Source organism: Meriones unguiculatus, chromosome 3, assembly GCF_030254825.1.
Source record: "Meriones unguiculatus strain TT.TT164.6M chromosome 3, Bangor_MerUng_6.1, whole genome shotgun sequence".
Taxonomy (NCBI): Eukaryota; Metazoa; Chordata; class Mammalia; order Rodentia; family Muridae; genus Meriones; species Meriones unguiculatus.
In genome coordinates this window covers 66,718,258-66,732,537 of record NC_083351.1, presented here as the reverse complement: position 1 = coordinate 66,732,537, position 14,280 = coordinate 66,718,258, and the positions used below count along the sequence as shown (strand labels likewise).

The 14,280-nt window shown below is 40.4% G+C and overlaps 1 protein-coding gene across 1 annotated transcript; it reads left to right on the top strand.

Annotated features, from left to right (window-relative positions):
- Positions 1-12,231: 12,231 nt before the first annotated feature.
- Tas2r41 (taste 2 receptor member 41) lies at positions 12,232-13,158 on the top strand. The gene has a single exon (XM_021653279.2). It carries the CDS (start codon positions 12,232-12,234, stop codon positions 13,156-13,158), a length of 927 nt encoding a protein of 308 aa, XP_021508954.1.
- The last annotated feature ends 1,122 nt before the right edge of the window (positions 13,159-14,280 follow it).

Below are 14,280 nucleotides of genomic sequence, written 5' to 3'. Positions count from 1 at the left end.
AGTAGTTATTTGCCACATGCCCTTCATGGACAACCACTGTTACATATTTGTTTTACTCCAGGCTAGACCTAATGTAAGTGAACACTTACTGGCTTCCTCTTTTCAGCTACCAGGAAAAAAAACCCCTCTGTCTTTCAATGAAAAAGTGATTTGGATCAGATGTACATTACTGGCAAGAGTACCTCTGGCCTGGCTTAAAACACTCTTACTGGGAAGCCTATGTTATAACATCCCTGAATGATGATGAAGCATTGTGATAGTATTATTTGAGATCTGGTGTGTTTAGGATGATTTGGCCATAGGGGCCATCATTAAATACACTCAGAGTAGGGAAGGGGTTGGCAAAAAACAAAGTGAGATCCAGAAAGTTCACAGCTGAGAAATTTAGGTCTCTATTTAAAAAAAAAAACAACTTCACAGTCATCTATTAAAAAAATAATGATTTCTGTTCCTACAAATGTGGTCCCATCATGGTTTGAAGACCTTGGAATAGTGCAGGTGTAACTGCTAAGTCTCGACTTGAGAAACATGGTCGTACATGAACTACAATTAGCAATTAATGCTTAATTTATAACAGCAAAAACATCCACTTCTGACTTCTGTGTTTATTGGCTGTTTTTTTGTCTCTTCTTTGGACAAATTTCTATTCAAATATTTTAATGAATATGTTATTTGACAAATATGTATGATAGATTCTAGTCGTATTCATTTTTTCATCTTCTCTGATTTTCCACTCTATCTACTCTTTCTCCTCTTCTTCCTACCAAGTTTTCATCCCTAATTTCATTACTTTTTTTTCTATTGCTGAATTTTAAAGGCTCTGCTTTTTTTTGGGGGGGGGGATACAAATTTCTTCTCAGATTTGTAATTTGTAAATATTTTTTTATCATTATGTGATTGTTTTCTTGAGTTATGCTAGCAAAAAACCACATTTTTTAGTTTTGATTAAGCCCAATTTATTTTTCTTTGTAGACATTTGTAGTTCAGTGTTATAACCAAGAAGACTTTGTTTTATCGATATCATGAAGATGTACTGTTATGGTTTCTTCTAAAAACTTTATAGCTTTAGTTCTCAAATTTAGAGCCATGATCCATTTTGCATTTTTGGAGTCATCTTAGGACCAATTTTGAAACTCATTGAGTTTTTGTGAAAATCAAAATATTAGTATATTTAAAGCATTTTGGATAGGGCAGGAGGAGTAATAGTAATTTTTTAAATCATTTATTACAACTGTCTGTTTGTTTTTCTCTCCAAAGAGACTTTCTTAGTCTTTATACCAATATGCCTTGTCTATTGTCTGAGGGACATGTGATGAAATGATTTTGTTAAATGGATGGATGAGAAGCAGGCCTTTTCTGATGAGACAGTGCATAAGGCTCCAGGCAGATGCTATCCTCAACACTTACAATTCTATTGTATTGGACTGGGTTTGGAAGCGGAGGACAACTCAAACCTTAGAACATGTCAGCCATATGTTCTTTGGAGATATCGTCCTAGAGAGCATGACCTATAATCCCAGGGTTCAGATCGTCTTGGGGACCCAGAATAGAAACTCTTAGGCATGTTTTCCATTCTAGTGCTCTGCCATCCTCACCTTTCTGTTTCTTCTTTCCTTTGTTCTCAGTATAAGCTCAGGGTGGAGGAACCTCTTTAATATTCGTTTCAGCCCAGTTGGATCCTTGGGCTTTCAACCTCTAAGAGCTGAAAGTATAATGCTTACTCCAGCCCCCTTTACAGTATCCACCAACATTCTTTGTCCAGATGATCTCATCCAGTTTAATAGCTTTAAATACTATGTAAGTGTTGAGTCTCCAAACCTGTTACTCCAGCCTTTGCTGCTCACTGAGATCCAGACTTACATTTCAATTGTCTAGCTCATGTCTCAACTTAGATATCTAATAGGCATCTCAAGTGCTACACAACCAAAACAGATTTCCACTCCCAGACATGTTCTTCCATTCCTTCTCATCTTAGAAAATGACTCCATGAAAGTCTTTCTAGTGACTAAAGTTGAAACTTAAGAATTGGTGCCAGATTTTTTCTTTTATTCCCCCTATTTATCAAACAAATTATATCAGCTCTACTTTCATAATACAGCAACATCTTACATTACCATTGCTTTGCTCTCCTTGGGTTTCTACCTAAGGAAAAGCTCTGATCTACTTGTACAGTCAAGGGTAGTATATTATGACTGGCTTCTTCTACTCTAACCTGTCCTAAATCTGTTATGTACACAGTTGTTCAGGGAATCCACCTAAAGAGATAAATTTGATCAGTTATTCCTTATTTTAAACCCTCAAACAAATTTTAGTGATACTAGAATACTATCCAAATTCCTTACCAGGACTAACATAAATTTCTTGATGCTGCTTATTAATTACATGATGCTAAATGTTGATTTTTTTTTTAATGAGGAGCAAATACTTGAGGATATGAGATTTTTCTCCAGTTTAGCCTTTCCAGGTTTTCAAAGAAGATTCACAAAAACCTATTCAAACACTTCTAATGCCCTTTGATAAAAAACAGATGGAATGTTGAAATGGTTATGGATAGAATATTTTGTGAACATCAAATACTTGATTAAACTCTGCTGAGTCTCATCTTGTACTGCTGGGAAAGACAAGGAATTTTTTTTTTTTTTTTTTTTGCTCACAACTTGTGGGGATCCGGGGTTCCATTATGCTATCAACAAAGCTTAATATGTCATGTGTTCAGTTGGGAGTCATAACAGATTTGGGGCCTTGCTTTGTCAAAAGGATATAAAGGGTGTGCTGGGTAGTTTTTGTCAACTTGACGCAAGGTAGGGTTATCTGGGAAGAGGGAACTTCAACTCAGGAAATGAGTCCAGAAGACTGACCTGTGGTCAAGATTACAATGCAGTTTCTTGATTAGTAATTGACATGTTGTAAGCCCATCCTATGCAGACTGATATTACCCCTGGGAAAGTGGTTCTGAGTTGTAAAAGAAAGCAGACTGAGCAAGCAATGAAGAACAAGTCAATAAACAGCTCCCCATCCATGGTCTCTGCGTCAGTTCCTACCTTGAGTTTTTGTATTCACTTTCCTCAGTGATGGAGTGTCACCTGTAAGCCAAATAAACCATTTGCTTCCCAAGTTGCTTTTGGTTATGTTTATGACAGTGATAGAAACCCAGACTAAGACATAAGGTAAGACACAAGCTGGTTGGCTAGATGTTGGAGAACACAGATGTAAGTTTACACATGCATAGTCAATTGATCTCAACATAAGATAGACCTGTGGACGAGTCTGCAGTGCAGTTTCTTAATTAATGGTTGTTGTGGGTGGGCTCATCCCTTGTAGCCAATGTGGTCATGACAGCTTCCTCAATAAATTATGCTGGGGAAACTGGGCATTCACTAGTAGAAAGGTCCCATAGGCGATCTTCAACTCTGTGAAGGAAACCCAGGAAGAAGTGTAGCTGGTCTTTGCTACTTTGTGGGTTCCTTTTTCCCTACTCTGTATCCTCTCCAGTATCACCTCCTAACCATAGATAGAAAAAAAAAATCCAAACAAGGGTAGAGGGGAGAAGAGGAATTAGGAAAATTCCTGAAGATAATTTATTTGCTCTTGTTGCTTCTTTGGCCATGGCAACTAGCAAACGGAAACTAACCTCCCTAAATTACCAACAACCACCAATCTCACCTCTCAGGGGCCCTCAAATTTATGTACCCTTTGAAAAGTTCCCAGCATCCCAAATATCACACAAGTGCAGAAATTACCTGCAGCTGACAAAACCATGCTTCTACTAGAGCATGAGTCAAATCGTGGTCAGCTGCTACAGAAAGTCCAAAGCAGCCTCACACCCCTACACTTGGGATTAAAACAAAAGCATCTTCTTGTAATACTTCTCTATTTGTTTTTTTTTTTAATTATTAAAGAAACCAAAATTTCAGAATTCTTAAAAATGTCACTGTAAGCAAGGCTATGTCAATTATTTTCCAGGCCTGGGAAGCACAAAGTCAGATTTTTCATACCAGAAGCTTTTTCTTGTCCCTTTGTCATTCTCCTTCATCATCAGCCCATCTCAGAGGAGCTGAAGCTGCTGCTACCTTGCTATCTAGCATTTGTATATTGGGGTGGATAGTTCAAGCTGGTTTAATACTTTAGGTGATCTTCTGATAATCTATGTGGTCAGAATGAAAAAAAAAAAGCTGTGCATTCTGCTTTGGTTCATATTTTCTCTTAGAATTTATATTCTCTCTTGAAATCAAATGGTGTACCATGGAAGACCATGCATGGAGAGGACGTAGACCCCTTGCCCCAGATATGTCTGATTGGCAGCTCAGTCTCCAAGTGGATCTCTGAGTGAGGGGAGCAGGGGCTGCCTCTATCATGAACTCAGTTGACTGCTCTTTGATCACTCGCCCTTAATGATGCAGCCTTGACAGGCCACAGAGGAAGAGGATCCAAGCAGTCCTGATGAGACTTAACAAGCTATGGGCAGATGGCAATAGTGGAAATTGGAGTTCTCCACTAGTCCGTTTCAGTAGACTAGGGGAAGGGGATGAGAGGAAGAGGGAGGGAAGGTGAACTGGGAGAGTTTAGGGAGGGGACTCCAATGGGGATATGTAATGAATAAATTGTGAAAAAATAAAAAAATAATAGTGGGAGAATGACTATAGTTACAATTAGATAAGATTATGAGAATGAACATTGGTACAAAGAAAGCCTCTGCTTTCCTGGGCCTCTAAACTTACATATATTGTCTTGAGAGAATTTCTCCTAGCCTTCTTATCTCCTATAAGTACAAAGGAACAACTTCCATTCTCCAGAAATCTCCAGTGATATTCTTTTATGTTTCCAAAGAACTAATAAATATTTGAAAATACCTTGTTCATGTGTTTGCTTATCATCACTTACATCCTATAGGACTTTCTATAAAAGCTAAGGTGTACTTGGCTAGTCAACTGCTATGGGCTCAGGGACCAGAATTGTGATAGCAAATAAAAGTACTTATAAATATTGTGTCGAGTGTGAGAGATATGGCTTAGTCTTACAGTGTTCTTCTAGCACATGCGTGGTTCTAGGAGGAGTCCCCTGAATCACAAGCAAACATCTATATATATGTTGTTTAGGAGGTAAATAAATAAATGAAAAGCAATATAAGAAACATTGAGATGCATATTCAGATGATTTCAGTGGAATCTCCCCCCTTTTTAATTGTAGATCCCTAATTTTCACACAGTGGTAGTGTGACCTCTGGGTCCAGGGTGTGAATTGATAGAAAGCACAATGAATACTGCGTCTGTAGTGAACACATAAGGACCCTTTTCTTGTCATTGTTACCTAAAAAGAAATCCAGCACACTGCCGATGTAGTGTCGACATTGAACAGGCATTATAAGTATCTAGAGATGCTTAAAGCGCATGGATGTGCGCGCCGATGTTATGCTGTGGGGATGGCAATGTTCACATTATTAATTGGACTAGTTTTCTGAGGTGACTTTCATAATAAAATCATATTCTAAAATATATGTGAATGTTTAAAAAACTGCCACGGGCAAATTAGAACACATTTGAATTATTAAACCAAAAAATCTCTTACTGTAGCTTAACCTGAATATATTTTCACTTAGAAAAATATTTTTGGAACAAGATGGCGGACTAAGGGTCATAATCCACATATTCCCACAACACAGTAGTAACTTGCTACTGTTACCAGTTGTTCTGGGAGCGCTCCAGACCATGATTAGCTGCAGCTATGCAGCAGAGGACAAAAGCTAGGACACCTACACAGAAGAGCATAGGGAGCATTTGATGTGCGTGACCCTTGCCAGCGATTATCACAGCTCAAGCCGGGACAGAGGTATTCAGCTGTAGCGCTTCCTTCCTCAGCAGTGGAAAGTGGAGCGGGAGGCACATGGCACCCTTCATTGCTGTTTCTAGCAGCATTTTGCCATCAGAAACAGCTGAAGCTCTTTCCATTGGGGTTACCTGTAGTTTTGTTTGTTTGTTTTGTTTTTACCAACTTGGACCTCAGCTGATGGTTCTGCCCTGTTGTCCCTCTGCCTCAGAGCCTGAGCCATTGCATCATCTGAAGCGGGAACCACCATTGTCCTCCATGGAACTGGAGGGTAATGTCCCATCTAGCCTGTGACTTCATACCTACTCATATCTTAAAACCTTTATTTATTTATTTATTTATTTTTTCTGTTTTGACACAGGGTCTCATGAGAGCTGACTTTGAACTCACTGTATAGCTGTGAATCATTATGGGCTCCTGAATCCCCCTGTTTCTATTGGGATAACCATATCTGGCTTGGTTTTTCATGTAGAATCTGGGAAAGATAATTGCTTCTTTGATTATGCAAAACTCACACCTCAGGTAATACGAACATTAAAAAAAAAGCCAAGAAAACACACATACTAAAAGAACACAATAAATTTCCAGTAACTATCTCAAAGTAATGCATACAAATATGGTACTGAAAACCAGACACATAGACAATGAAACACAATATAGAGCACAGATATAAGTTTACACATGTGTAATCAACTGAATTTTGACTAGAGTGCAACGAATATGCAGTGGGGAAAAGAGGGTTTCCTTAAGAAATGATTCTGGGGAAAATGGGGAAACTGGATTTCCAGAGATAGACAAATGAAGTCATATCCTTATATCATATGATACACAAAAATGACTTAAGGTAGGTTAAATGCTCAAGTTTAACATCTTAAATAATAAATCTGTAAGAAGCAAAGACAGGTGAACACTTCCTGACAATGATATGGACTCTGAGCTTTAGAACATCTCTCAAAGAGCACAGACAAGGAAAATTAAAATAGAGAAAGAGAATTACATCAGACTAAAAGGCCCATATACAGCAAAGGAAACAATCAGTACAGTGGAAAAGATAACTGTTCCTTCAGGCATACAAACACTTCAGGTTATATGGGACACAGAAGCTCAAAGAAAAACAAAACAGAAGGAATACGATAAATTTCCAGTAACTAGCCCAGAAGAATGCAAACAACATGGTACTGGAATAAAACCCAACATACAGACACAAAGAAACACAACAGGGAATTCAGACTCATGTTTACACAGATGCAGGCAACTGATTTTTGACTCAAATGTCAAGAATATGCAATGTGGAAAGAATGGTTTCTTCAGCAAGAAAGGAGAAAACGGTAAGGGAATTACCCAACCCAATAGCAAAATCATCCCTCAAAGAACTTAATTTAAATGTGAGCAAAGGATCTGAGGAGATGATCATTTTCAAAAGTGGCATACAAACAAACAAGAAATGCATGATGTGCCCAGCATCATTAGCTTCAGAGACATGCAAATCCAAATCACAAAGAAGCATTACCTCACACCTCTTAGTGGTTATCAAAAAGAGATAAATGTTGGGGAGGAGGCAGAGAAAACAAGTTCCTATATACATTGGTTGAAATGTAAATTGGCATAGCCAGTTTGGGAAACAATATGTCAGAAGAGAGAGAGAGAGACAGACAGAGACAGAGACAGGGAGACACACACAGAGAGAGACATTAACAGAGAACAGAATTAATGTATTATCCAGAAGTTCCATTCCTGAATGCATGTTATGTCTTAGTTCACGTTCGGTCATCCTAACAGAATACCTTAGGCTGGGTAATTTCTAAACAGAAGGTTTGTTCTGACTCAGTGTTTAGTAGCTGGTGTTCGCTTAGCTTCTTGTGAAGGAAGGTGTCATGTGAGGAAGGTGGAAAGAAAACAGGCGTATGTGGAAGAGAATGCCACATCAAGAGACCAGGGAGTTCTTTATATATACTGGATATTACCCCTCTGTCAGATATAGGGTTGGTGAAGATCCTTTCCCAATCTCTAGGCTGTCCTTTTGTTCTGAGGACAGTGTCCTTTGCTTTACAGAAGGTTTTCAGTTTCATGAGGTCCCATTTATTGATTGTTGCTCTTAGAGCCTGTGCTGTTGATATTCAGTTCATGAAGTTGTCTCCTGTGCCAATGAGTTCTAGGCTGTTCCCCACTTTTTCTTCTAAGCGGTATAGTGTGTCTAGTTTTATGTTGAGGTCTTTGATCCACTTGGACTTTAGTTTTGTGCAGGGTGATAAGTATGGATCTATTTGCATTTTTCTACATGTAGACTTCCAGTTAGACCAGCACCATTTGTTGAAGATGCTCTTTTTTTCCATTGAATGGTTTTGGCATCTTTGTCAAAAATCAGGTGTCCATAAGTGTGTGGATTTATGTCAGGGTCTTCTATTCGATTCCATTGATCCACCAGTCTGTTTCTATGCCAGTACCGTGCAGTTTTTAGTATTGTTGTTCTATAGTACAGCTTGAGATCAGGGATGGAGATACCTCCTGAAGATCTTTTACTGTAGAGAATTGTTTTAGCAATTCTAAGTTTCTTGTTGTTCCATATGAAGGTGAGAATTTTTTTTCAAGGTCTGTAAAGAATTGTGTTGGTAATTTGATGGGAATTGCATTGAATCTGTAGATTGCTTTTGGTAACATGGCCATTTTTACTATATTAATCCTGCCAAGCCATGAGCATGGGAGATCTTTCCATCTTCTGATATCTTCTTCTAATTCTTTCTTCAGAGACTAGAAATTTTTTTCATACAAGTCTTTGACTTGCTTGGTTAGGTTCACACCAAGGTACTTTATGTCCTTTGTGGCTATTGTGAAGGGTGTTGTTTCCCTAATTTCTTTCTCGGCCCATTTGTCCTTTATATACAGGAAGGCTACTGATTTTTTTGAGTTAATTTTGTTTCTGGCCACTTTGTTGAAGGTGTTAATCAGCTGTAGGAGTTCCCTGGTAGAGTTTTTGGTGTCACTCAGGTATACTATCATATCATCTGCAAATAGTGATACTTTGACTTCTTCCTTTCCAATTTGTATCCCCTTGATATCCTTCAATTGTCTTATTGCTCTAGCTAGGACTTTAAGAACTAAAGAAGTTAAACAGCAAAAAAAAAAAAAAATCAAGTAATCCAATTAAAAAATGGGGGTACAGAGCTAAACAGAGAATTCTCTGCAGAGGAATATCAAATGGCAGAGAAACACTTAAAGGAATGCTCAACCTCAAAGGAATGCAAATCAAAACGACCCTAAGATTTCACCTTACACCCATCAGAATGGCTAAGATCAAAAACTCAAGAGACAACACATGCTGGAGAGGTTGTGGAGAAAGGGAAACCCTCCTCCACTGCTGGTGGGAATGTAAACTTGTACAACCACTCTGGAAAGCAATCTGGCGCTTTCTCAGACAACTAGGAATAGCGCTTCCTCAAGATCCAGCTATACCACTCCTACCCATATATCCAAAAGATTCTCAAGTACGCAATAAGGACATTTGCTCAACCATGTTTGTAGCAGCCTTATTTGTAATAGCCAGAAGCTGGAAACAGCCCAGATGCCCCTCAGTGGAGGAATGGATGCACAAATTGTGGTATATCTACACAATGGAATACTACTCAGCAATAAAAAACAAGGAAATCATGAAATTTGCAGGTAAATGGTGGGATCTGGAAAAGATCATCCTGAGTGAGCTATCCCAGAAGCAGAAAGATGCACATGGTATATACTCATATAGACATAAAATATAGGATAAACCTACTAAAATCTGTACACCTAAGAAAACTAATCAAGAGGGAGGACTCTTGCTAAAATGCTCAATTCCTATCCAGAAAGGCAAAGAGGCTGGACATCAGAAGAAGGAGAAAAGAGGAAACAAGTCAGGAGCCTGACACAGAGGACCTCTGAAAGGCTCTGCCCTGCAGACTATCAATGCAGATGCTGAGACTTATGGGCAACCTTTGGGCAGAGTGCAGGGAATCTTAGGAAAGAAGTGGGAAACAGTAAGATCTGGAGAGGACAGGAACTCCACAAGGAGAGCAACAGAACCAAAAATATCTGAGCACAGGGGTCTTTCCTGAGACTGCTATTCCAACCAAGGTCTATGCATGGAGATAACCTAAGACCCCTGCACAGATGTAGCCATGGCAGTTCAGTAGTCAAGTGGGTTCCACTGTAATAGGAACAGGGACTGTCTCTGACATGAACTGATTGGCCTGCTCTTTAATTACCTTCCCCTGAGGAGGAAGCATCATTACCAGGCCACAGAAGAAGACAATGCAGCCACTCCTGATGAGACCTAATTGACTAGGATCAGAAGGAAGGAAAAAAAGCCCTCCCCTATCAGTGTACTTGGGGAAGGGCATGCATGAAGAAGATGGAGGAAGGGAGGGATTGGGAGGGGAGGAGGGAGGGAACCACAGGGGGGACACAAAGTGAATAAAGTGTAATTAATAAAGAAAAAAAAGAAAATTATACATCTATTATTTCTTACAGCTACATGTGAACCTATGATTATGTCCAAATACAATGCTGTTTTTTTTTTAAAAAGAAACCAGGGAGACACAATTGTCACTTTATATTCTTAAGGAAATCAACCCAGTCCTACAAGAGTGAGAATGGACATGAAAAATAATTAAACTCTGTTAATGAATTTCTTACCGCTGAAAGTTCTTGACACCTTTTTAATATAGCCACATTGGAACCAAGGCTCAGCATGAGTTTTGATGTGGACCAAGCATATTCAAACCAAAACGACAAATATCCAAAGGAAGTAAAATCATAAATAAAAAATATCTCCATTTTCATGTCAATTGCTGTGTCAGCTACAGTAGCCAAGACATGGTGACAACCTAATAAAGTATTAATAAGTAAATGGGTAAAGAGAATATGCTACACGACCACTATAGAATATTATTCAGTCTTAATAAACAAAACACTGCTATTGGAAGCAACACACTAGAGCACTATGCTTTAGAAGACATTAAATTAAGTGAAGAACTGTAGACAGAGAAAGACAAATATTGCAGGACTTCACATGTGGGACCCAAAACAGCCAAATTCACAGAAGTTGAAAGAAAAGCAAGGTTGCCAGGAATGTAGGATAAGGGGATGATTGGAGAGACGTTGGCCATGGGCTAAAAAATCTCAGCTATGCTAAACAAGTCAGTCCTGAAGGCTGAGCCATGTGACAGCAGCTAGTTGTACCAAAGAATACATTTACAATTTTCTGAAAGAGTAGATCTTATGTGTCTTTGTCACACATAAAAGTAATGGAAAGAGTAGGTCTCTCTGAGATGACAGACCTGTTAAAGCAGTTTTACTTTTCAATGTGGGCTAGTGGGGATCTCTTTCATGTTGGTGCTGGTAGGCAGGCACTCACGTGTGTCTTTGTGGTAGACAGATCTAAGCCGGCCTTCATGAACACCAGCCATGACTTTTGCGACTTTGTAGATCCCTCCCTTTTTCAGTTGGTAAGAGCTGTGACTTGATTCAAGTCCAAGGAGTCCAAAATGCTGTGTACCCTGTAACAGCTGTGTGTTTCTAGTCAATAATGTAGGCCAAGGAGGGTAGGCTGACATTCCCAGGACTGTGTTGTTTCTGTCTTGCTCATACCACCCTCTGCTGGTCTAATCAAGTATGCAAGGCCATACTTCTATATGGCCGCTTGGCAAAGACTGAGGACAGCCTCTGGGACCTAAGTACTTCCCAACCCATATCCAATAGGAAAGTGATGCATTCAGTCCTACAACTATAAGGAAATGTATTCTCACTGAAAAGAGAGCCGTGTTAAACGGTTACAAATTACCTACTTCATAGGAGCAATAGGGGATTTAAGTAGAGATTTGAGTAGAAAATTAGACGGAGTTATTGACTTTGAAGGGGTGGTTATCCATGACTGAGGGTACATACATGGCAGGGAAACTCAGGTAAGACAGACTTCATTAGTGTCATGATTTTTCCTAGGTATCCCTTATGCCAGATATCTATGCATCTATGTATCTGTCTATCTATCTACCTACCTACCTATCTACTTACCTATGTACATCTAATAGGAAGAGGAGTGGTCATTGAGTCTAATGATGGGATAAGAAAGACAACTGAGTTAAAAAGACTGAAAATCTCTCCCTACTGATGCTATTCCAAGCATGGCAGCGCATAGGCAAAAAGAAGGCAAATCATGGGCAGCTGGTGCCCCATGGTACCCAAGGCCAGGAGATATTTGCATCATATCTGAGCCAAGAGCACTTTTACTACTGCCTGAGCATCCTTCCAATTGAAGTTCTGGCTCAGATGCGGCACCCAGCCACTCATCTCACATCTCCAGAAGGTAGTGTGTGGGACTGCGGGTAGCAGGGCAGGGAGGAGTCCAGGAGCCAAGGCAACCAGTGGTGACCGGAGGCTGAAATGCTACCAACACTAACAGTTTTCTTCATGTTGCTCTTTGTCCTGCTCTGTTTCCTGGGAATCCTGGCCAACGGCTTCATTGTGGTAATGCTGAGCAGGGAATGGCGACGGCGAGGTAGGCTGCTCCCCTCGGACATGATCCTCCTCAGTTTGGGCACCTCTCGATTCTGCCAGCAGTGTATTGGGCTGGTGAGCAGTTTATACTATTTCCTCTACCTGGTGGAGTACTCCAGGGGACTTGCCCGGCAGCTCATTAGTCTCCACTGGGACTTCTTGAACTCAGCTACTTTTTGGTTTGGCACCTGGCTCAGTGTCCTGTTCTGTATCAAGATTGCTAACTTCTCGCATCCAGCCTTCTTGTGGTTGAAATGGAGGCTCCCAGCATTGGTACCCTGGCTCTTGCTGGGCTCTGTCCTGGTGTCCTTGGTCGTGACTCTGCTGTTTTTTTGGGGAAACCACACTATATATCAGGCATTTTTAAGAAGAAAAATTTCTGGGAATGTAACCTTTAAGGAGTGGAACAGAAGGTTGGAAATAGACTATTTCATGCCTCTGAAACTTGTCACCTTGTCAATTCCTTGCTCTCTTTTTCTGGTCTCAATTTTGCTGTTGATCAATTCTCTCAGGAGACATACCCAGAGAATGCAGCACAATGGCCACAGCTTGCAGGACCCCAGCGCCCAAACTCACAGCAAAGCTCTGAAGTCACTCGTCTTATTCCTGGTTCTTTACGCACTGTCATTTTTGTCCATGGTCATTGATGCTACAGTCATCATCTCCACAGATACCATGTGGTATTGGCCCTGGCAAATAATACTTTACTTGTGCATGTCTGTACACCCGTTTATCCTTATCACCAATAATCTCAGGTTTCGAGGCACCTTTAGGCAGCTACTGTTGTTGGCCAGGGGTTTCTGGGTGGCCTAGAAGGCGCAGTCTCTTTATCTAGATGCTTTGAGGAGACTCAGGTGAGGGTCAGCTCTCTTGGAAGCAAGCTCACCTGCATGGAAATGTCTTTGTAAGCAGACATAGGGTTGTGCTGTGGGGTTCCTTCTTGGGAAAGAGGAGAAGAAAATACAGGGCATTTCTCTGAGCATTCTTCCTTACCTTGGGATATTGTGAAAATGGATATTCTGAATCCTGGATCAGTATTGATCTGAAGAGCAAAGTACAATATGCTCTGTTGCTTTAGTGTCTGTTACCCTTTGCTGCTGATTAATTCATTAGAGAGTAGTCTTGACCAACTGGATCATCTCATCTTGGCTGGCTACTGGGGAGGTTAAAAAAAAGATGCTTGTCACAGCAGCACTGGGATGTATGTGTGCAGGGGAAGCAACAGTGTTCTTGAGACTGAGTTGCAGTCAATACCAGAACCCCAGCAACAGGTGGCTGTGGCTGCAGTGGCCGGGACAAGGACTCCTGATTACTCTTCACCCTTATGGAGATTGCTGTTGTCTTGCCAAATTTGGAAGCTTTGGCCTTACTTTTATGAAGATTACTGGGAAAATGCTTGCTGCTACTCTGTTTTATTTCTCATTAATATGTTTTTCTTCCTTTAATTTCCCCCTTTCAGCTTCCCTTGCTCGTTAGGGAGCAGGGACTTTCTGTGGCATGAACTCAGTGGCAGGCTCTCTGATCACTGCCCCCTGGGGGGTGGTGCATCCTTGGAGACCACAGAGGAAGACAATGCAGTCAGCCCTGATGAGACCTGATAGGCTAGGGTCGAATAGAAGGGGAGTAGGTCCTCCCCTATTAGTGGACTAGTGGAGAGGTATAAGTGGAGGAGATGAGGGATGGGGAAGGGATTGGGAGGAGACAAGGGAGGGGGCCACAGCAGGCATACAAATTGAATAAATTGTAATAAATGATAATTTAAAAATATTTATTTATTATATATATATATATATATGTGAGTACTCTACCTGCATGCCCAGAAGAGGGGACCAGATCTCATTACAGATGGTCATGAACCACCATGTGGTTGCTGGGAATTGAATTCAGGACCTCTAAGGAAGAGCAGACAGTGCTCTTAACCACCAAACCATCTCT